Source organism: Micrasema longulum, unplaced genomic scaffold, assembly GCF_059751315.1.
Source record: "Micrasema longulum isolate JH-2025_06_02 unplaced genomic scaffold, ASM5975131v1 h1tg003130l, whole genome shotgun sequence".
NCBI lineage: Eukaryota > Metazoa > Arthropoda > Insecta > Trichoptera > Brachycentridae > Micrasema > Micrasema longulum.
In genome coordinates, this window is record NW_028280226.1 from 73,125 (window position 1) to 96,439 (window position 23,315).

Below are 23,315 nucleotides of genomic sequence, written 5' to 3' on the forward strand. Positions count from 1 at the left end.
ATCAATCGTATTCAGGTCAAAGGCATTAAACCAGAATTCTGGAAAAGTCGGTTTCATTATTTCAAATGTGTTTTAAACCAATTGAGTAGGTCTTAATACGATACATTCTACCAAAGGATTTGACCTGCAAACGTCTACTGACTTGAATCATTTTGCTAAGACCTAAGCAACCGGTGTAAAACACATTTGAGATTGCGTTTTACAGAATTGTGGTTTAATGCCTTTGTCCTGAACATGGTAGACATGCGTAAAGGTGTTTCATCATCTGCACTGCAAAACCTACATCTTACCAATACATAAGTGAGTATTATTTTAGTTATAAAAGCAATTCCAATGAAAGAAATTCCAATGAAACTAAATTAATTAGAATAAAAACATGAAAATCGATGTTTTCCTTTATTGAGACAACAATATTAATTGATAGGTAATAATTTATGTATATTTGTAAACAAAGATCAATTATTACCTTGTCCTTCTTGGTCTTGCTGCTCTTGTCTTGTGCCTGCTTGATAGTGATAGCAGGCTCCTTGAGCATGGGTGCCCCACCTCCCAAGTGGCTACCTGCCGGAGCTTTGGGTGGTGTCGGCATAAAATCTATTCCATTTCCCCTCTCACCCGAGTTAGGCCTCAAATCTTGAATCGAGATGACACAATTGATTATAACAAAATATTAGTTACTATACAATATGACCAACGTAATGTAAAATCCTTCTGATTATTAGACTACTTATAAAACCTGCGAGTTATATTCAGATTAATAATAATATCGCCAACTCTACTATTAACAAAAAGTTATATTATGTCTTTTTATACATTAAAAATTAATAAATGAAGAGTACACAGCAAGAATGAGCTCAAGATAAATAACTAATTTTACAGGAGAGCAAAAAAGAAGAAAAAAAAACTTTATTAGTGGGACTCTGGGTTTATGTATTTGATAAAATAGGTTTTCAGGGAATATAATATATATACAGGGGTTCGATAAACCCTTGCACATAATTATTTTTTAAGATTTTAGCCGTTCTAAAAAAATATTTTAATGTGCCAATATGTCTTATTGCTCATACTGATCATCGTGGTTTCGGATGTGACGGGGTTTAAAGAACGCCCATATGTCAACCAAAAACTTCTAATTTTTCATTTTTTAACTAACGAAAAAGAGCTTCTTGGAGCAATCGTCGCATTATGACTGTTTTTTTGCTAATCATTTATAAGACGGTAGCATTTTGTTAGTTTTGAATGTTCTATTTTTTTACTATTTTTTTATTTATTATAATTTTCTCATTGCATTTTACAATAGGAATACATATGTTACAAATACAAAAAAATCCCACAAAGGCATGGCCTGTGGGTGGGCATACATTTTATTTAACTCATTCAGGAGAAAAAAATGGCATTAGTATGTCAGAAAAAAAAAAAATGCAATGAACCCTTTAAATAGTACTTACTTGGCTGTTGGGGATGTAGAGGATAGGATTGTGGTTTGAGGTTATTTGCTTTATAAAGCAACGAGTTAGCCGCTGGTCTCATCTGTAAGTCTTCCATAGCACCTGGGCTAGGCAGAGTTAATCCCTTCTTGAATCGGGGTGCAATGTCTTTACTGTTACCTAAAGAGACAAATATACATATATAATAACCTCTTCAAACCTAGCCACTAAAAAAACTTATTTCTTAAACAAAAATGATAATTTTTATTTACGAAATTAATAAATAATTATTATATTCATCAATTAAATAAATAACCTTGAAGAGATTTAAAAACCCATATGTTATGAAAGCCAGTTTAATAATGATTTATCTTTCATGGGTTAAATACATAAACATTTGTAATTGAATGCTATGTGCTGCTTTTGTTGCAAAAGAATACACTAGAGTTGTTTAAAAGTATTTCCAGTATGAAAAAATCATTAACCGTATTGAAAAAAAAAAAAACAGATGTCCGTTATATGTACCCGGGACGTTAGAGGTTGAGATAAATTTTGAGGGTCAATTAAAACCAAAAGACTTACCATTACTGTTTGTCTGGTGTTTATTAAATCCTCCGGCCTGCTGCTGGCGCTGGTTGTAGTTGTTGAAGCCTCCCTGGCCCCGGTGGGCGCGGTAATCGCGGCCCTCTGACTTGCCGTAGCCATTGGAGCCGAAGGAGTACTTGTCCAGGGAGGCGGGAGGCAGCAGGTTGGTGGAGGGCGAGCTGAGGTTCAGCCCCTGCAACCACTCGTCCACGATGCCGGCGCGCGTTTTCAGGCCGTGGCGGAAGAGCGAGTCTCCGGGCGCCTCCTGGTGGCGCAGGCGGTCCATCTCGCCGCCGCGGCCGCCGTAGCCGCGGCCCTCGTCTTGCTGGCGGATCTGCTGGATGGGCACGGGGCCTTCACTGTTGGTGGCCTTGCGCGGCACCCAGGAATCCCGTCGCAGGTCTATGGCGTCTCGCAGCATGAAGCGGATGCGCGGCATCAGCTCGGGGTTGCGCGATAGGGTCTCCATGCGGGAGAAGTACTGGTCCACGAGGCCGCGCCCCTTCTCCGAGTCCAGCACACGGCCGCAGGTCTTGACGAGCTGTACCAGGCATTCCAGGTCCTCCTGCATGTCTGGGGTGCGGCGCCGCTCTCGCAGCAGCTGTGCAATGCACTTGTGGACGATGCTGTGCGACAGGATGTCCAGCTTGCCCAGCTCTCCGATGAACTTGATGTTTCCCAGCATCTTGCACTTGGTGATATAGCGCCTCTCCTCATCTTCGGGGGACAGAGGTTTGCCATGTTGCTCGAAAACTTCGTTGGCCGCTGATCTGTTTTCGAATTCTGTGCGGCACTTGTTAAGAAGCAGAATACGGAATGTGCAAGGTTTCTCCGAGGGTTCAAAGTTGGGTACTTCTTCGGATAACCTTTTGCACAACTGTGCGTACATAGACGAGTACTTGGGTTCGTCTAAGGCCTTATCAAAAATGAGTATAATTACGCCTCTTATAATTAACTCTGTATTCAGACCTATATTTAACAAGTCATCACTTAGCTTTTGGAATTTCTCCGGCGTAAGTTTGTTGAGGATGCCTCTAACCTGAAATAAGAATAAAATTGTTTTAAAGACTACTTTTAAATTAGAACGATTTATTGAAAAATATATTCTTGATATAAGAATAAAGACAAACCTTTCGAAAAATAACATCATTTGGTGTTTCATAGGTGGGGGCATCCTGGTGCCTGAGGAGCGAGGTAGGGACCCAGCGTCGCTTGGCGGGGGGGACGGCTGCCCTCCCCGAGACACGAACCACTGGCCCCGCTTGCCTGGGGCTCTCCGTCTTGCTGGTGCGGGGGCCACACCAACACAACTACTGCTCCGGCCTCTACTTCCTCACTAACTCAACCTGTGGAGCTCTGAACAGCAGAAGGCCTCAACGTAGCTGTGTAAACAAAAAAAATAACAATTAGTTATGATCAATGTTGCAAGGAGTAAGTTTTTCAATCATTTTACGCAGCAATTATTTTATTGATTAAGTGTACATTTATCGTTAACCTATTCCCCGCGTTCAAATGGACGTATTTTATTTATTAGTTTAAAAACTTATTTGGTTCATGCCGTGAATTCATTACCGCCATACCTGATGAATACTAAAGCTACGAACCTTCTTGATAATAAAAAACTCACATATTATGCTGTGAGCAGCGCATAGTAGTGGCGTCATAGGCACTCACAGATGTACGTATGCACCGTGGTGAAAGAGTTAAACAATTCATTTGGGATTAAAAAAAATTTTTAAATTCCATTTATCTTTCAGAGAAAATAATTTAACATTCAAATAAAATTTATTTATTGATTTTTTAAACAAAAAATTACTAGAAACACTCACATTGGCAAATAAAATACAATATGTTATTTATTGTTTCAGCATTTACTTTGTGGAAAAACATTTTGAATTTATTTAAAATGAAACACTTAGTAATTTTAACCGCATAAGAGTTAAATATATTATAACACAACTAGTTTCAGGTATTCTGTTTATAATATAAGTTTAATATAAACTTTATATTTACACCTGATGATGGGTAATTCAGAATACCTGAAACTAGTTGTGTTATAATATATTAATATGTGTGACTTTTATGTGGTTAAAATTAATTTAAGTGTTTCATTTTAAATAAATTTCAAATACAATATAACTGAGCCAGTAATCCATTTTAAGAAATTTTTAAAAGACAAAGCATAAAATTAAATTAAATACAAATATTGAGAGACAAACTCTGAAATATTACCAAAATGAAATCAAAGGGCAGTTATATAAAAAAAAATTATCTAGACCAACAATAATTTAGGAATGTTTTTTGAAAACTCGATATTCGCCTCATGTGGCGTTTCGATTTTTATTTTACAAATTTAAAGCCAGTAGGAATCGGGTTGTGGTTCCGTGGCTAGTGTCTCAGACTCAAAACTCAAAGGTCCGTGGTTCAAATCCCACTCTACTCCAACTTGATTCCCATTTTCAAATAGTGAGTTATTTACAACTCGTTGAAAATGGCCCTCAAAATTAAATATCTGGGTAAATCATAAGAATGCAAATATTTCGTTTAAAAAAAAAAGTCTTTTTTTTTAACAACATTTGCATCAATGCAAGTTTTTTGGGATGCACTCGGAATATTGGTCATCGATTATCTTGAAAAAGGATCCACAACCACAGGAAAGTATTATCGTGCATTATTGGATCAATTGAATGATGCAATCAAGAAAAAACGACCACATTTAAAGAAGAAAAAAGTGCTCTTTCTTCAAGATAACGCACCGGTTCACACAGTTTTAGATACAATGCTAAAATTACGTGAAATACACTTCGAATTGGTTGATCATCCACCTTATAGTCTAGATTAAGCTCCTAGTGCCTTTTTCCTGTTTCCTGTTTCCAAACTTGAAAAAATAGCTCGCACGCAGGAAAAAGATTCAGCTCAAACGATGAAGTGATTACCGATACTAACGCGTATTTTGAGAGGTTCCCGAAATCGGTTCCTGAATAGATGGTATAAAAAAGTTTAGAATATTGTCTTACTAAGTGTGTCGAAGTAATAGGAGACTATGTTAAGAAATAAATTGTTTTTGAAAAAAAAAAACAGTTTTTTTCCTACTTAGGTAGCTTCATTTTCAATCCGCCATTGTATTACAGATATCGAAGAGAAACATGATCTTTGCATTACACATAGGTTGCATAAGCAAGAGGCAATCGATTTTCAAACCCTCCAATTTTGAAGTTATCTATTGGTGAAGTGTTTACGGCAGGAAGGTATGGCTTTATAACCCTTGTATATTGGTGCATAAGGAAAAACAAGAGAAAGACGACATACATATACCTGGCTAGAAACTGAATCCATCAGGAAATGCAATGGAGTTTATCCTGCAGATAAAGTGTTTCAAAAGGATTTTAATGAAACTGGGTCTATCTCAAATTTCAAAGCCCCCAATCATAAAGTTATTAAGAAGAAGCATCCTTTTAAAATAAGCGAAGCAAGTGATCTATTGTCGGAGTTCAAACTGCTTATAGTCAGAATCCCATTGAAGTAGATACAAGGAATTTAAAAAATCTAAAATTTTCCACCAAAATAAAATCCGAGTCAGTACATTGCATCTCTCGAAAAAAGGCATCGAATGTAGAATAGCTAAAATAAAATAAATTTAAATAACTACATAAAAAAAGCCATAGAGGGTTAGGGTTATTTTTGGATTTAAAATATTTAGTTGAGACATTTTAATTTCAATATACTTTTCCACAAGTTTTGTGACGGACTGTATAGGAAAGAAAAACTGTTAGCTAACAATATAGTAGTGGCATATTTAGCTATTTCGCGCTCTGATAATATTATTACTGTAATATTTTAATAAAACATTCACTGTGCAATCGTTTTTATCGAATATCTATTTCATAAATAAAAATTGGCATACAATATACATTGATATTTTTTTATGTAATATTTCACATTATTATTTTTAAATTAATATTATTTTTTAAATAAAAAATAAACATATGAATACGTACATTTTGTTATTCCCAGTGAGGAATACTTATTAATCAGCCATATTCATGCTTCTACCAGCTGAGACAAATTAAATGCATATGCAAAAATTTGCCGGTTGATGCCGCCCGTCAATTAATAAATGCGTTTGTAGTGTCTAGAGTCGATTATTGTAATGGTATCTATGCAGGTCTACCAATGAACAAAATGACTCGCCTACAATCTGTATTGAATGCCGCAGTGAGACTTATTTTCGGAATCTCTAAGTTCAGTCATATCACTCCACTACTTCGGGAACTACACTGCCTACGTTTTCCACAGAGGGTCGAATACAAACTCTGTTGGCTTATGTATAAGTCACTGCACAACTCTGCTCTGGAATATCTAAGGGAACTATGCATTCCAGATGAACTTGCTGACAGGCGTCTAACGCTTAGATCAGCTACGTCTACGGCGAGAGGAAAAGTTATTATACCTCTACGCAAACAGCGCACTAAATTTAGTGAACGCGCATTTGCGGTAGCAGGCCCTATGGCACGGAATGCTCTCCCAGCAGAGGTGCGAGGCTGTGAAAGTGAAGTGATGTTTCGGAAAAAACTTAAAACCCACTTGTACTCTAAATCATTTGAATAAATCCGTAGCATGTGACAACAAAATAAATTATTTTAATTCAATTACAAATTTAAAAGAATCACTATGTAAAGCGCCCTTGAGGTATTTTGTTACGAAAATGGCACTATATAAGTTATCCATAATAATAATATTTAAAGACAACGCCAGAAAAAATGTTTTTAAATGTTACGAAAATGGCGCTATATAAGTTATCCATAATAATAATATAATACATTCTGGTGAAATATTAAATTAAACAAACAAATATCTTATGTACAATAACCTCCCGTGACCAAGAACATTGCACAAAACACTTCCTAGTGGATTTTCAAATATGTAACATATATGTATTTTTACATATACATATTCTTATGTAAAAATAAACATTAAAAACTAATTTGTTATTTTGTAAAATCGATGTACACAGCCGAAATCTTGACATTTCGTTTATGCATTTCAGTGGATTGTTAAAAATGTGTAAGTTCATATATATATATATATCCATGTTTTATACTATAATACTGTGTATTAAATATTTAAAGGGGTAGAAGAGTAAAAAAAATGGTGCAGCGTGAAAGAGATATCGAGAAATTAGTAAAGGTAGGTTGTTAACACGTGGTATTTATCCCGCCCATTCGGCCTTGGGCGGCCCGCCCGCCGCCAACCCTCGTCACTAGTCTCTAGTACACCGCCCCCGCCCCTACCCACGGCTGGCGCACGTCTGGCCGGGTTGCCAGAGTCCGCATTCTGTTACTTCTTCGTTTTGTAAATTCGTTCGTATCTTATGCATCCCTCTCACTCTAACGCAATCAAAATGGTATTTTGCTCTCGTTCCCGCTACGTACGATACGAACGAACTTACGAAACGAAGTAGTGACAGAATAAGTCTCGTGTCTAGGGGACGCGGTGGGGTGACCCATGTTCTACAAACTCCGCTGAAATTTAATCTTTCGCATTTAAAAAAAAAAAACTTGATTGAAATAAATTTAACTTTACATAGGTGTTAATTATTTGTATTCGACAGAGTCAACGTAAGTCAACGAGTAATTATGATTAATCACAGAAACATGACGACAGGGGATCGATTCCCGCACGAACAAAGTTCAGAAAAAAAATCTAAGAAACTACGCCGTAAACTCTTTCCACGCAAGTACCGTGTAAAAAAGTAAACTAAAAATATATATTTGTATGCGAGAGGTAAACTACAGTATTTCCAAAAACCCAACAATTCAAAAGACGAATTAGTGATTTTTCATGCTTTTAACATATTGTAATTTTCAATGAGAGGCTTTAAAGTAAATTTGTTATCTAAAATATATCGATATGCATTAAAAAAATACACACGTAAAATTCCTTAATAGTACTTCATGTTTTCTTACTGTCCTTAACCTCTAATTTGGTATAGAGTTGAAATTAAGATTAAATGCTATTTACTATGTAATAGAGGACGAAAACTTTGATTTCGACACAGTAATAAATCAATTTCATCATATGTGGAGTTACCGTAGTTTACGTCTTGCATTCAGACATAGGTTTCCTTTCGTAAAAAATTTTCCGGGATTGAAAAAAAAAGTTGTGTACCAATTATTGCATTGTACCTTAATTTTATTAAAAAAATATAACATGACAATAAAATACTTTTAAAAAATCGTAACAAAGATTAATGTATATTGGTGCGTCTAGAAAGTAAAAGAGTAATGTAGGGGATTTCAAAAACAAATAGTAAAATGATTATATTACTTTTACCCATTGTTGTTGTGTTGTAACTACGCGAGGTCATAGAATATTTTAATTTAGAATATTGTAAGAGTATTGGATCAGTATAATGCGTTTATGGATCTGTGGAAATGCATCAGACTTCAAGGTTTAGATTTCCCATTCTGTTACAACCGGGGCAGGAATTATATTATTTTTGTGGAATAATTTGAAAATAATAATGTTTGGCCAAACATTCTAAGGTCGCAATTGTTCGATGTGTAGAAAATAAACCACGCACAAGATTTCAGGCACACGGCCATAATAATAATATTTGCATTCACCATCTGCGTGTGATATGCGTGTTGTATCGTTATGTGTAATGTAGGCCTCCGTGGTGTAGTGGTCAAGACGCTTGACTCACACACGGAAGGTTCCGGGTTCGATTCCCGGTGAGAACTAAAAAAATAAAATGTGATTTTTCTCAAGCCTGGGTGCTCTGTGATGTAATTCACTACTGTAATTAGGCCTCCTGGCCTGTTGTGGTGCAAAAAAAAAAATGTTAAAAAAAAAAAATGTAAAATGTATAAAAATACTTATTAGACACCACATTGCGACTCACCTGCCCTTATCGTGACCAATTTTACAAGGAAAATTTACGTTGTCGAAATGCGATATTTAAAGAGAATGTGTAGTAAAACTATGTACAATGTCGAGATCCGTACATCACGGCAGGCCGTGATGGGCATTATCGCCAAAATCCAGGAAGGAGTTCTACGTTGGTTTGGACATGTAGAGCGAATGGACAGCGAAAGAACGGCCAAAAAGATTTACGATGCGAATGTTGATAGACGCAGAAATCGAGGAAGACCGAGAGACATGGCATGACCAAATCTAATACTCGAAGATGGACATGTCAAGTCGGAATAATCGGCGAGCGTGCATGGGGTTTATCAAGACAGGGTCATATGGCGTTCTATCTTCTCTGTCTACCCTTACAGGGAAGCGGCGTGATGGTTTGTCTGTTTGTATTTCGTATGGAACATAAATAAACGGAACGGCATTTTATCGGCAATAAGTATAGAATACACATTTTAAAAATTGTTTCGCTTTATAAAATGAACACGCGGGTGTTATCGCGCCATATCAATCAATGTTTTACCTTTACTTCACAAAAACCACTCTCGTTACAGTGAAAGTACTTCCTCCACATACCCGAGACCGTTTTAAAGACCGCGAGTCTTCCTACCGGTTCCATTCATTCAAAAAATCAATGTTTTTTTTGTCAATAAACGAGTTACTTTTTTAAAATTGTCTATTTCATATATCGCGGTTCTAATTGAATTTAAATCTATTACTTTCACTGCCCCCTTTCTTATGTGAGTTTGGAAAACTATATGAAAGGTCTTTAACGGACATTGCCATTAATCCCCATGACCACATTGCAAACACGAATGGTAGTAAAAACTGTATTTACTTGTATCACAATAGCCTATGTCGATTATAGTATTTTGTAAATTCTTGTTACAGAGAGAATAATGAATCGGCCCGCTTTTACCGTCTTACTAGATTCATTTCGTTTTCAGAAAATGATTAAATCCCTTAACATGTCACCCCTTCGTTTCGTAAGTTCGTTCGTATCTCACAACGATTTCACTCGAACTCTCTGTGACTTGTGCTAGCGTTAGCTATCACAACTTATTATAAACACATTCAATATCTTAAACCACACGAACGATCATTATTCCGATTGCTTTAATATAGATTCGAAATATATTAAGACACATTAATCCGATCGCATACAAACAATTATATTGTAAACTCAGAAGTAATTGAGATAATATCCAAATATGTTTACAATAAATTTAACATTTTTATACAATCACCGGTCACCTTGTACAATCACTGCTGCAGAAGAATGAGTATAATGCTCTAAATGTTGTTTCTAGTCTCCGTAGCTAAGCGACATTATATTTATTCTGTCGTCAGTGGTCATGTGTCTCGTGTCAGTGGCTGTCGATGGCACTAGATTTGTGACACTATGCGAAGAGCGACGTTATACCGAAACCAATTATCTTTAGCATAACTTATCACACACTAATCAATGCGTCACAGCGCCGTATGCCTATATAAGAAAATGTAAGTCAATTTAGCGAGAACGTCATGACGTTCAAGGAGAAAAAGACGCGGGAGTGTTGACCCCCGGAAAATTGCGCTGCAGTTTCATTCACGGAAAAACTTCTATTATCGTCTCGGTTGGCGAACTCTGTCGAGCTTGGCGGCCGCGGTCTTTATTCCTCGTGAGGGAGTTCGTGATCTGTCCTACCACAGCTGGGAATAAACAAACAGTCTCTGAAATAAGTCGCCGAAACACGTTTCCAAGCGTCCGAGGCATTCGTCGCAATAAACATTTGCGGGGGTGAAGAAGCGAGGATGCTATGTATATAATAACTGGTGGATGCGTCGCTTCTTTGTTTTTATATCCATACAGATGCGGACATGACCGATAATCTACAATACCTGTTTCAGAACAAAGGGTTAACTAATTGAGTGTGAAATACTAAGAAAATAGAAGGTATATAACTTTTAAAAATTACATTAATCTCGAATGATTTATCATATTTATATTTTATAATTGATTCCTATTGTGCATTTTTCTCGTTTACAAAATTAGTCTTCAACTATGTTATTATGTTCGTTTTTATGTTATTTCTGCTGTGCTTTACAATTATTGTTTTATTAATTACATCATCTCAAATAAAGACATGAAAGAAAACAAAGGGTTTTCTGCTGCCCGGTAAACTCAACGCCGCCATGTACAGTGAATAAAATAGCCACCAAACATATACTCTTCAAATCATTCTAGAAGTTACGAATACTTGTAAGAATTTTCTGATTCGTAAAGAAAATAGTCAAAACGAGTTTTGGATTTCACTATATTCTACAACAGAGATGGAGAACATTTTAGATAAGGGATTATAGAAGTCTGAGCATATACAGGACTTATGGCAGGTCATAAGCCCTGTATATGCCCAGACTTCTATATTCATATACTCATATTATATAACAGCTCCCCAGGGAGTTGAATCCAGTTCTTGTCTACAAAAATTTGGACAAACTCGAAACATTGTTCACTATACTCATTTTTTTTTTATTTTTTATTATTAATAATTATTAAAGAAATTACATAAATACATTATGTAAATAGAAATCACAAAAAATATTTGAAGGTAAATAATTTAAGGAATTTAAAAGCCAAGTGTTAGAATTTAGTCTAGAGTCTAGACATCTTGGCAGGAGTGTGGGGGGGTTCACCAACTCCTCTGATGGAAGTTCGTGTACCTGAACTGAGCGTTGAAGTGTGGGGTATATTTTATCTCCCAGAGTTAAGTCCATCGTAATCTCTTTTTAAACACAAAAAAATGTTCGATATAAAAATATTTCTAACATTAAAAAAATAAAATACACTAATATTATACTGTACACCATACGAGTGTACAATTCGACTAAACAATGCAACATTTTTTATTCCTACTGTAGATGTTTGAATAAGGGAATAGTGCAGAATAAAGAATAGAAAGTTAAGTTTCATAATGGCGTTATTACAATAAAATAAGCCTTTTCAATTGTGAACACCGAGAAAGTTTCGCCAAATAAATCAAATATTTCACACCATGATACAAGGGGATTTAGCAAAATGTAAACTCCCAGCAGCGCCAGGCTCTTTATAGACCTGGGCTTGGAGAGCGAGAACTCTTCACGGGGACCCGTCACAATAGATCTTCACAGGTCGCAGCGGCGCCAGGAGCTTGCATAGCACTGACCCCAACCTCGAAGAATAAGAATGTAAATATTAACAACTTCATGTTGTCAAAAATCATTAACATTATCCCAAACTGTTCACATGTCCAGGAATATAGAGTATAGTTTTTGAAATAGAACCAGAACCGTGGACGGGTTTTCGAATCGATGACTACTCGGTAAAAATCCTGATAATGGAAATCGGGTGGAGATTAGTCGGCCTCGTGTTCCTAATTTCCCGGGATCGATTCCGGAAGATATTTGTTAATGGGTGACTTAATCCCTGAAGTAGCATTCGAGTCGTCCAATTGGATTTGAAGCGTATGACAGATTATCTCGCTTTCGTGTGTCAAATGACCAAAATACGCTGTAATTGGAATACTAGTGAAGTGCCAATGATAAGGAAATAATGATGATGATGCCGACCGGTCTTGGAACGGTGTAAATCGAGCGGCATATTAATTTTAGCTATTTTAAAAAATCCTCGTAATTGTCTGACATGACAAAGTTAGGGTTCAAACAAATAAAAAAAAAGCGAAGCCAATAGAATTACTATACAGGGAACAGGAACCTTAAAATACATCCAACATATTGTGTACATATTTATGCGGTAACATGAAAAATGTTAATATAGTAATTAAATTATTCCAGTCATATATTCCTGTCTCCGGCCATTCGTTGGTATTTTAACGAGATTCTTTTATTCACCATAGTGCCATAGCGATGGAAAGTAATACGTTATAATAGATAGTAATATTATTGTGTTATATAAAGCAGCGCGAGCGTAATGATTGTTGGGTCTCGGGTCTCGGCCACTCGAATGTGATTCTCGAGTCTAGAGTGATGTGTCGAGTGTTGAGTCTTTATGTCGGTCGACCTTCGCCAACATTCAGGGTTCGCAATGGCACAAGTCGACTGAGGAATTCCATCACCTCCTTCGCTTTCCCATGCCCAGCTGATAAACGGGTTCTCCTAACTCAGCACGTCTACACTCGTCGACTCGTCTGCTTTTGGAGATACATTTAATACTCATCACGTGGGAGATGACATTACAAAATGCTGGCGGAATTCATTTCAGATTTATTCTAGCGATTTGTAACAACCCTCGTTGCATTTGAGTGGGGATTGCATTTGAATTATATTACGAGTGAAACACGTGCCTGACAATGTTAGTCTGTTGATACAAATAAATGAGTTGGTATTCTCATACTCGCACACAGAAGTACATTATGTATTCAATACTCCGTTCTCAGATCCACAGCCTTGGAGTGTAGGCCAGTCTCCTCCTACAGTCAATATCCGGATAATTCATTTTGAAATTAAATGTGGTGCAAATTGATTCAACAGAACAAAGTTTATTTATTTTTCAAATATTAAGAAGTTATTACACGTTTAAGATAATTAAATTAGTTTAAAGTTACAAAAAAATGTTCTTTCTTACTTTTCAGCGATCACACTGATTACATACCAGTTTAGATACATAAAGCTAGCTCTAGTGAGCCATTTATGTCAATTTATTTGAAACTTACAGGTGCTAATTCGGAACAAAGGGATTGTCGTCCCATAAATGAGGATGTTAAGGAGTTGAGGTTGTAAAATTTCAGAACATAAACATGATATGTATAAAAACGCTAAAATCATTATTATTGAAGCAAAAAAAACATTTTAATACTCAACTAAGATTATTGAACGATTATCTAAAAAATAAGTTAACGACTTGGAAAGGTGGTTTGGTATTTTCGGACTAAAAATATAAAACCACTAAATAAAGTAAATCAGTTAACATGAAATCAGCTATTAACTTCTATATACCTAAAAACTGCACGTAACCTAAAGTATCCATATGCAAGTACTGGAGTAAACTTGAGATAAAATAATAGGTATTATGTAAATAAAGACAACACTGGCTGTGAAAACACCACGACTTCACAAATGTGCAACACTAAATTTTATGTTAGAAATATTAAATTCGCGGTTCAAGTATTCACGGCACGGGCAAAACGAGAGTAATTCATTAGTCAGAATGATTAGCGGCAAGGTCTGTAGTTGTAGGAATCCAGGAAGCTGATGATCAGCACCGCACCGCTGGCGCTGCGACTGCCGGATGCGCATGCGTGTTTCCAGTTTCCACTTCCACGGATGTTGGGTAAAACGAAATTGGACGAAAACGTAAGAGGGACAGATTGCAGATCATAAACTACAAGTACGGGGCAAATTATTCTTCTGATAACTGATTTATTCATTTGCAGTGGTTGCTCCCAAGATGGGAAAAAATATTATCTATTGTTAGAACTGGAATATTACTTGAAGTTATAATCGTTAATAATACAAATCGTCATGATCGTAGAACAACGACGCATGCGATTTTCTTCAACATTACGTAAGAGCAGTTTATCTTTTTTTTTACACTTTAACAACTTAATAAGTACAAAAGTATATAATTTAATACTTGGATGAGTTATATATATTTAATTTTCCGAACCTGGAAAATAATGCCTATATATAACCTTTTCAAGATCAAATATAAAAGAAAGTCAATGTCGAATTTTTCGCACATTCGTCGTTGTTTTACGATCCCGACGAAATGTGTACTGAATGCAGCACCAGCTGTATAATATTACTGGGCGATGTTTGATGAAATACATAATTTATACCCGGATGAAGATAAAACAAAAAACCTTATATCAAAAACATATTATCATATCAAAGATAAAATATTTTGAGGGTGCGTTATACATACGAACCTACGAAAAATTTCTGTATTTTTTTTTTGTAAAGTTGTTGTTAATAAACATGGCGAAAATAATGTTCCTACTCAGCATAGTGGTTATGAATTACACACTTGATGTAAATATAATTGTCATATTTAATCAGAGTTGCTTATCTAGATAGATTTTCGAAATGAACTCAACCGCGACCCATAGTTTGATAATTGTTAGTAGAATACAATGTGATCATTTCTGCATAGATAAGTGGGATATTATCTGATATTACCTATATTTTATCTCTATTCGCGAGAGAACTTGGAAAGTGTAGGTAGGTATTGGCTAGATAATTTGAACGATGTAGCTAGATGAGCTTGGCTGTCGCGTCGTCGCAAAATCAGTATGTTTCCCAATTTTGCGGGCGAAGTATTAAATGGGTCGTTTTGAAATGATCAGAAAGAATGGCGGGCAGAAAGCCAGCGAAGGATTCCCTCAGTGGTCTAGTCAACTCGCGGCACTTAGAAAAGGGTCAACGGTCGAAATTGTACAATTCGTAGAAGGATCGGTGTATTGGTGATGGTGATACGGCGGGAGGCGAACAGAAGAGCAATGGCCCCTGGCGTTATACGTCAGGTGGAGCGGGTCCCACTACCCAGCACCGGTACGAGTACTAGTGACTAGTGATGCCATCATTAGCATTAGCATTGTCCATTTATGATGGATATTAACGAAAGCAATATCACTTGCAAAATAATTTGCGAATATTAACGAATGAATGGAACCGTAAATATTTTTCAAAACGCAAATAATAGAAAATTTATGGATACTATCAATAGAAATAAAGAATATAATATATATATTTATATATATGCAGTCTAGGAAAAGTACTGAAAAAACATTTATTGCATATTACCAAAATGCCGTCTTTGTTTTAACACGCCTCATAATATATATATATATAATAATGTATTATTTTAGTTAATTGTTGCCAGGAGTTATATTTTACTGTGAATTATAGGTAAATTATTGACTTATTTCTAATTCATTAATTCTTCCATTGAAGATTTAGGTTTTTTTTCGCAACGTAAAGGAGACTGCCATCGTTGTCGCGAAACTAAATACACTGAGTCAAAAATATACGAGATTAATGCTCCGAAACTTTTTAATTTTCAATATTTTGTTTATCTATCACCATATCTAACTCACTTCAGACCAATGGTGGAGATTGCTGTTGTTTTAACACGCCTCATATTATACAGACCTTAAAACGAAGACCAAAAAACGTGAGATACAAATAAAAAGCTTCATGAAATTAAAAGGAAAAATCCTGTAAAATAAGCTCAAAAATTTTCGGAGTTTTTAAAAAAAAGTAACCAACTCGGCAAAGGAGAAAAAAATTCAAGAATTGTCCTGACAAATTAGAAAAAAACATAACTTGGCAACATTGTGAAATGGGTAATAGTAAATCAGCATAGCAATAGCGTTTCACATGTTTGCCAATAAATATAGCACACTGATGAAATTAACTAAAAATAGCAATAATTTATATCACTACCCAGTATCCAGAGCCAGGCACTAGATACGGAGATAATACAATTACCGGAGACTACGAAGGAACGATCTGTGCAACAAACCACGAACCATCCTAGTTAATACGAGGTACGAGGTCACGTCCTTTGAAATTGTATCTACAGCACAGGCGCATCCGATATTTACAGAAATCATACATCGCGAAATTTCTCCAAAAATGTATTATTATTCAGCTGATTAGCGTGACCTACAATAATAAAATACGAGTTATTGATAACAGCCAATAATTATTACGCGTCACTCTTCGTTGTTAGTAGTAAATAAACGTATGTTAGGGTTTGTGCGCAGTTGCGAATTATTACTCAATGAACCTACACCGCGCCACTTCTTCGGATAAATAGCGAGAACAATGTGAAAATACGAAAAGTGGCACATTTATCACGAAAATGTTGATATTTACTTTAAAATATTTTGATTGGTAACATTTACATGAGACATGCATGTTCAACACATTTCAACCATTACTTACGAGTAGATCAATTCTTATTACGGTGAATCACGCGTATTTGTCATTAATGTTACGCATCACATAAATATTCATTAAATTGTGAAAAGCCGAATTTTTTTTCACTCGTAAATAAGAATAGATTCAATAATTCAATAATTATAAACATAAATAGGGTTAAAAATTCGCTAAAAACGATTTTCCAACCCACAATATTAACCAAGACTGACGGTAGGAGATTCACCCCAACCCTCCGTAAATTCTACGCGGGTGAGTAGTGAGTACGAGTGCCGAATGCCAACTGCGTCCGTAATAGTTCGCGATCGGCAGTGTTGTGCAAAAGAGTGTACTGTATTCCATAGTGATCTGGCTGGTGGGAGTAGCCGAAAAGTCCTTTTTATGGGGTGGCGTCTACCCCTGTGAATATTTGACGTCTAGACGCGACTTCACGCATATCGGATGCAGTCGGGCGCCGAACCGAACATTCGCCTAGCGACAGCGGCGGGACGAGGGTGGGGGCGGCCGGGGCGGTCATCGACCTGCGGGGAGGGGAGGGGGGGCAAGGTCCTCTGGCGGCCGCGGCCGAGCAGGTGACGCTCCCCCGTCCCGTGGCCGATGTGGCCATATGTTTAAGTCACGAACATAAGCGCCAATACCTAGTGCCTTATGCCTAAAATGGCAATGCACCAGATTTTCAGAAACCGCGATTATTAAATACCAATTATGCCAGAGCGCAAAGCCGTATTAGAGACACATTTAAACTAATAAATAAATGTTCGTGGTGTTATATTTAGAACATAATTTAGACATAAATGTCAAACGCGTTTTGGTTCGCAAAACTCATGAATTGTGTGCCACATCAAATGAGGAAGTTTAGTGCTACGGGAAATTGGGTATAATTATTCCGAATCAACCGATGATAAGAGTGTTGTGATATATTTGCGGTTTACGGGAATTCACCAATCAGCAGAATTCACCGAAGAGATCCCTTGACGTCACACGCTGAAAATTTTCAAAATTTAATCGGATTCTGGTCCTGTGGCTAATATTGCGGACTGACGGATCAGAGGTCCGAGGCTCAAACCCCATTCTCCCCAACTTGATTCCCATTTTTGATAGTGAGTTATTTACAACTCGTTTAAAATAGTGAAATATTTGGGTAAATCATAAAACGCAAAGGTTTCTTTATCTATTTTTTTAAAATTTTGGATTAGATTGATAATTTATTTTATATATTTTTTTTAAACCACTGAACTTCCTTATTATATTCAACACACAAAACAGCCATGCAAATGTGCGGTAGTACCTATGTTATGTTATGGTTATCTGAATGTTTCGATGTAAATTTTATTAACATATCCCAGCTACCGTGATCTGTTATTTTTGGAGAGATTTTATACTTCATGCCATCATTAAGTCAAGTAAAATAACTGTAAATAGCGAGCGATACTAAAACTAAAAGCGTAGCAGCGATGAAGAATGTAGAGTTCATTCATATTTCGTATTTACAGCCCAACTAAATTAATATGAATTTTTAATTTTTAAATCTCCCTAAACGACAGAGAACAGGGTGGAACGGGGAGGTATGACGTTTTTCAATTCAAACAAATTAAATACAGTTAGTATTTTTTCCCAGATTACAAAAATGAAATACATAAAATTAAATAAAACATGAAAGAAAGAGAAATAACATTATCATATAGCTATTTAGTCATATGTACAATTCTTTAGAAATTTATGTAACTAGCTCTTACACCAACCAAAAAATAAACAACACTTACTACTCGTAGCAAGCCGGTCTCGCGATTTCGCGGGTTTTTAGTTTAAAATATTTTGTATGTTTGTATTTTATACCCGTTTAATAAACAAAGGTTATTCAAATGGCATCACCAAAATGACGTCCTTTTTCGTCCTAACTCTATTGTAATTTATTGCAACCGTGATGCAAAGTTGTGCATACTCCTTCGTTGAATTTCCTCAGCAATGGTTTCGGGCAGAACCTCGAGAGTTTGAGGTTTTTCCATGTTTCGGGTACCCCTTTATCAAACATTTATAGGTAAAAACAACAAACCCTCGAGGCCGCGGCCCTGCCTGAAACCATTAGGCCCATTTTATATGTATCGTCCCAATCCAATCCCATTACAATTTTCTGGTACCAAAACTTTTCATTCTTTTAGTATGGAGATACCGGTAAGCAAAATAAATAACAATGCTTTTAAAACATACATGAATGGATAACTAACTACTCGTAGAAGGACTAGAAAGGAAGCTGAGGAATATGTCTCACATTTCAGAGTATAATTTATTTTTACTGAAAGTCTTCTTTTTTTGTCTCTTCATGCAATTTATTTTTTATTTATTTTATTTTTTAAAAGAAAAGAAATATTTGCGTTCTTATGATTTACCCAAATATTTCATTTTGAGGGGCATTTTCAACGACTTGTAAATAATCCTAAACTATAACTGTAATTGATTGAGATTTTCTACTGACATGTCTTGGTGGAAAATCATTTTAATTATAATAATAAAAATACGTACATAGTTTTATTCCACTTTTATTTATAATTTTTACCAGTGATCAGGTTTCGTCGTGACCGACATCGTTAGACTGGTGAGATGTTATCTCTGACAACTCTTTTATTTCCATAATAATATAAAATCATGATTTACAACCCCTGCTTGCACTGGTATATAACATAGAAATTCGTTTAGTCTCCCACCAGTCTGACGATGCCGGTCACTGGTAAAAATTTATAAATAAAAGTGGAATAAAACTATATAGGTATTTTTATTATTATGATAACTGTAATTGATGTGAAAGTACTCTTTGTATAAAATAAATAATACACTGACACCCCGAACGCGCCTATGGGGGCCAGTGGAGTGGCTACACCCACAAACAAAAAAATAACGTGCGTTTACCTTCCAACTAATATAGATATATTTTTAAATAATTATTATACGATAGAAATCAATCCACCCTATGTTACTTTATCTGGCCTGGTGAATTTTTGCTGTGGTGTGAAAACGGCCTTGCTCAGAAAATTCAACTAATTTCGGTTCGACGGGTAAGGAGTAGGGCTCATTTCACACTATTATCCAAATCATTGTAAAACAAGAGTGGATTGACATTTATTACATCTTTTTGCATGAAATAAAAAATAAGCGACTACTTCTAGACAAAAAAAAATCCTGCAAAAACAAATGCAAGATTAATTGATATTGTTTCAGAAAATGTAATCGTAATTTTTATACAAAAGACTAATTCCCTTAACACCTTGTTGCCTATATACTTTATGAATTATTTAACGAAAACTATTAGTTTACAAAATAGCAAGGTGAATAAATACCATTTACTAATGTGTGAAATTATAATGTCAGCAGGTGAAAGTTAACAATGATAACAATTATATTAAAGCCAGATTATTTTATATAACTAACGCAATATAATGTGCTTTGTAAAAGAGAAAAAGAAGAAATCTGGAGTAAAAGAATGTTGTTTGGGAAAAATAACACTTTCTCTAAAATAACAATACCTACACGAGAATGGTATTCATAGCGCGATAATTGTTACTAAACCAATATACCTACACTGGAGTCGATAGAAAAGAAAAATTTCTATAACAAATGAAAAAAAAAACGTTGAAAATGATAAAACGTTATGAAACAGATTTCATAAAACAAAGAAAAATATCAAATAACAATTTACTTCATCTTTCAATCAATTTTATAATAATTTCTTCATCGCAGAAAGATAGCAATAGGCGGCCTCCGTGGTGTAGTGGTCAAGACGCTTGACTCACGCACGGAAGGTTCTGGGTTCGATTCCCGATGAGAACACAAAAAATAAAATGTGATTTTTCTCAAGCCTGGGTGTTCTGTGATGCAATTCACCACTGTAATTGGGCCTCCTGGCCTGTTGTGGTGCAAAAATAAAAATAATAATGCTATTGAATGCTCACGCTTACACACACCTGAACACGTACACAAATACACACCCTCACAACTCTACACTATCTAAATGTTCGCTGGTCTGTCTTTAAATCTTATCTTTATTATGTTATTCAATCATTGTTGGCTGTTTGTTTCTGTAAAATAAATAAATAAAAGAAATAATTTGAGTTTGTAACAATATCTATAAATCATAAATCTATTATTCTTGGTATCTTCGCCCTTTAGAGGAAGGGACGGGGAGATTGCAGTACATAATAGTTTGTTATATACGTATATGAGTATACAGGGTGTTCTTTAAACCCTGTCACATCCGAAACCACGATGATCAGTATGAGCAAGAAGACATATTGGCACAAAAATATTTTTAGAACGAATAAAATTAAAAAAAAAAACAAATGATTGCTAACTTCTGCAAGAGAAACCAGGAGGGGGGAGTCTGACACCGTTAACCACGCGGCCGCGCCCCCTTCACTTCTCCCCTGCAGAAGTAAGCAACCATTTATTATTTTTAATATTTTATTTTTACAAATTTTCTTCGTTCTAAATATTTTTATAATATGCCAATATGTCTTCTTGCCCATACTGATTATCGTGGTTTCGGATGTGACAGGGTTTAAAGAACACCCGAGAGGAAAGGATAAATTCATGGTATGGTTGGTATCTTCGCCCTTTGAGGACAGGGATATAACAGTACATAATATTTTGTATAGAGTAAAGTACTATGGAGAGGAAGGGATACATTCAAGGCATGCTGGCACTTGGCACAGAAAAAATTGAATCCGAGTAAGATGATAACAAAATTTATAGCGACAGTAAAGCATAATTATTTGATGCGTATTGTTTATTTTTAATATCGATGATTTAAATTACTTTACTTTTTATTTGATTTAATCGAAGAAGTTAAACATTTGTATACATTATTTGAATGACAGGATTATCGTACTTCACTCCGGTTTATGAGTTATGAAACCAAGCAAGAAAATTAGATAGAACTAAATAAATTACTATTAAAGAGCCAAAAAATATGGTGGCGTTTTTGTGTAGTTACATTTTATTGAATCGTAATATTGGTACCTGTTAAAGCGGCAGCTAATGCGAAATGATGACATTAAAAAAACATATAAAAATAACAAAACATGACCCCGATATTTGGAACCGATTCATATTCACGCGCCCTACTTTAAATTACAATATGTATAAGCAGTAGGTACTTTCTCGTTATATAAACACACTTTATGCTACATTTTCTACCTGATGTAAGAAAAAGACGAGGACAAAATAAACTCCAACTTCAATCGTCATTCTCTTAATAGATGAGGCAATATTTTTCGAGTTCTACGAAAACGTATATCCCGTTAAAATGGGTTTGAAAATAATTTAATGTACTAGCAGGAATCACACTTACTTAGAGAATAGAGCTCAAATTCCTATCCGCTAATTTAGTTGATTGTTCAACATAGCACGGCACCATAAAGAACACAGAACGGATTAATTAATTATTATTTTTGGAATTATTTAATTTATCAATCGGCAGGTAAAATGACGAACCAGTACACCATGATGCCAACGAATCTCCAATCGATTTCTTTTGGCCAAATTCTCACCAGCGGGTAGAAACTAAATAAATAAAAACAAAAGAGAAAATAATAAATAAGTATCAACCAACCCTAATTTTACCGGACCGAGTGAAACACGACAGACGCAATCAATCGTTTTTAGAATAATAATATATAAGAAAGATACGTCCACTTGGGGGTTATGGGAATATCAGGGGTCTTATGCTGTGACTAATTCGTTTCATAAATTCATTCGCATCGTATGAGAGGGTACGAGATGCGAAATATGGTTTTGATTGCGTTAGAATGAGATGGATATATGACGAACGAACGAACTTACGAAACGAAATAGTGAAGGAATAAGCCTGCAGCTTTTTAGTAGTAAAATAAGCCTTTAAAACTATTTACCGTCTTTTCTCTAATTACACCGCAAGACAAAAAAAATTACGAGTTTACCTGCTACCGCGCCCCTTGACTTTACTGAACCCTTTTTCTAAGAAATCCTTTATCGATACCTCTTTCTTTTGTTTAATAAATTAAGGACACTATGTGTCACCTTTCTACAATATTTACATTTTAAAATGTCTCAACAGTCTTGTTTTACCCGCGTTTGAGTGAACATAACACAACAATCATGGAAAGTGCAAAGCAAATGTCGATTGCGATAAAATCCAAAATAATCACATTGTCGCAAGAAAACATATCTAATTGTGAAATATCTCGTCGAGTTGGGTATTCAGAAGGTGCAGTGAGGTTTTTATTTAAAAAAATCCAAGAAACTGGATCCATAGAACGGAAAAAAGGAAGCGGACGGGGGCGCGTGACATCTGCCCGAGATGATCGCTTAATAAAAAAAATTGTTATGCGCGATCGATTTTTAACGGCACCTGAAATACACGCAGAGGTGCAGTCTACCAGCACATCAACATTTTCAGTAAATTTTGTACAGGGTACGATGAATGCCATTCAG

At 35.6% G+C, this 23,315-nt stretch overlaps 1 protein-coding gene across 3 annotated transcripts in view; it reads right to left on the bottom strand.

Annotated features, from left to right (window-relative positions):
- Positions 1–23,315, bottom strand: part of NAT1 (N-acetyltransferase 1) — a 41,738-nt gene that overhangs the window by 9,173 nt on the left and 9,250 nt on the right. Inside the window, exons 1-5 of one of the 3 annotated variants that reach the window (XM_088241871.1) lie at positions 10,188–10,398; positions 3,143–3,394; positions 2,010–3,051; positions 1,449–1,607; positions 467–633 (exon numbers count right to left, since the gene is read on the bottom strand). In XM_088241871.1, coding sequence (XP_088097997.1) covers positions 467–633; positions 1,449–1,607; positions 2,010–2,901 — 1,218 coding nt within the window. In that variant the 5' untranslated portion in view covers positions 2,902–3,051; positions 3,143–3,394; positions 10,188–10,398. Of the gene's footprint in view, positions 1–466; positions 634–1,448; positions 1,608–2,009; positions 3,052–3,142; positions 3,763–3,828; positions 4,032–10,187; positions 10,399–23,315 lie in introns of those variants that run through there. The other 2 variants (XM_088241872.1, XM_088241870.1) reach the window with 2 other exon arrangements.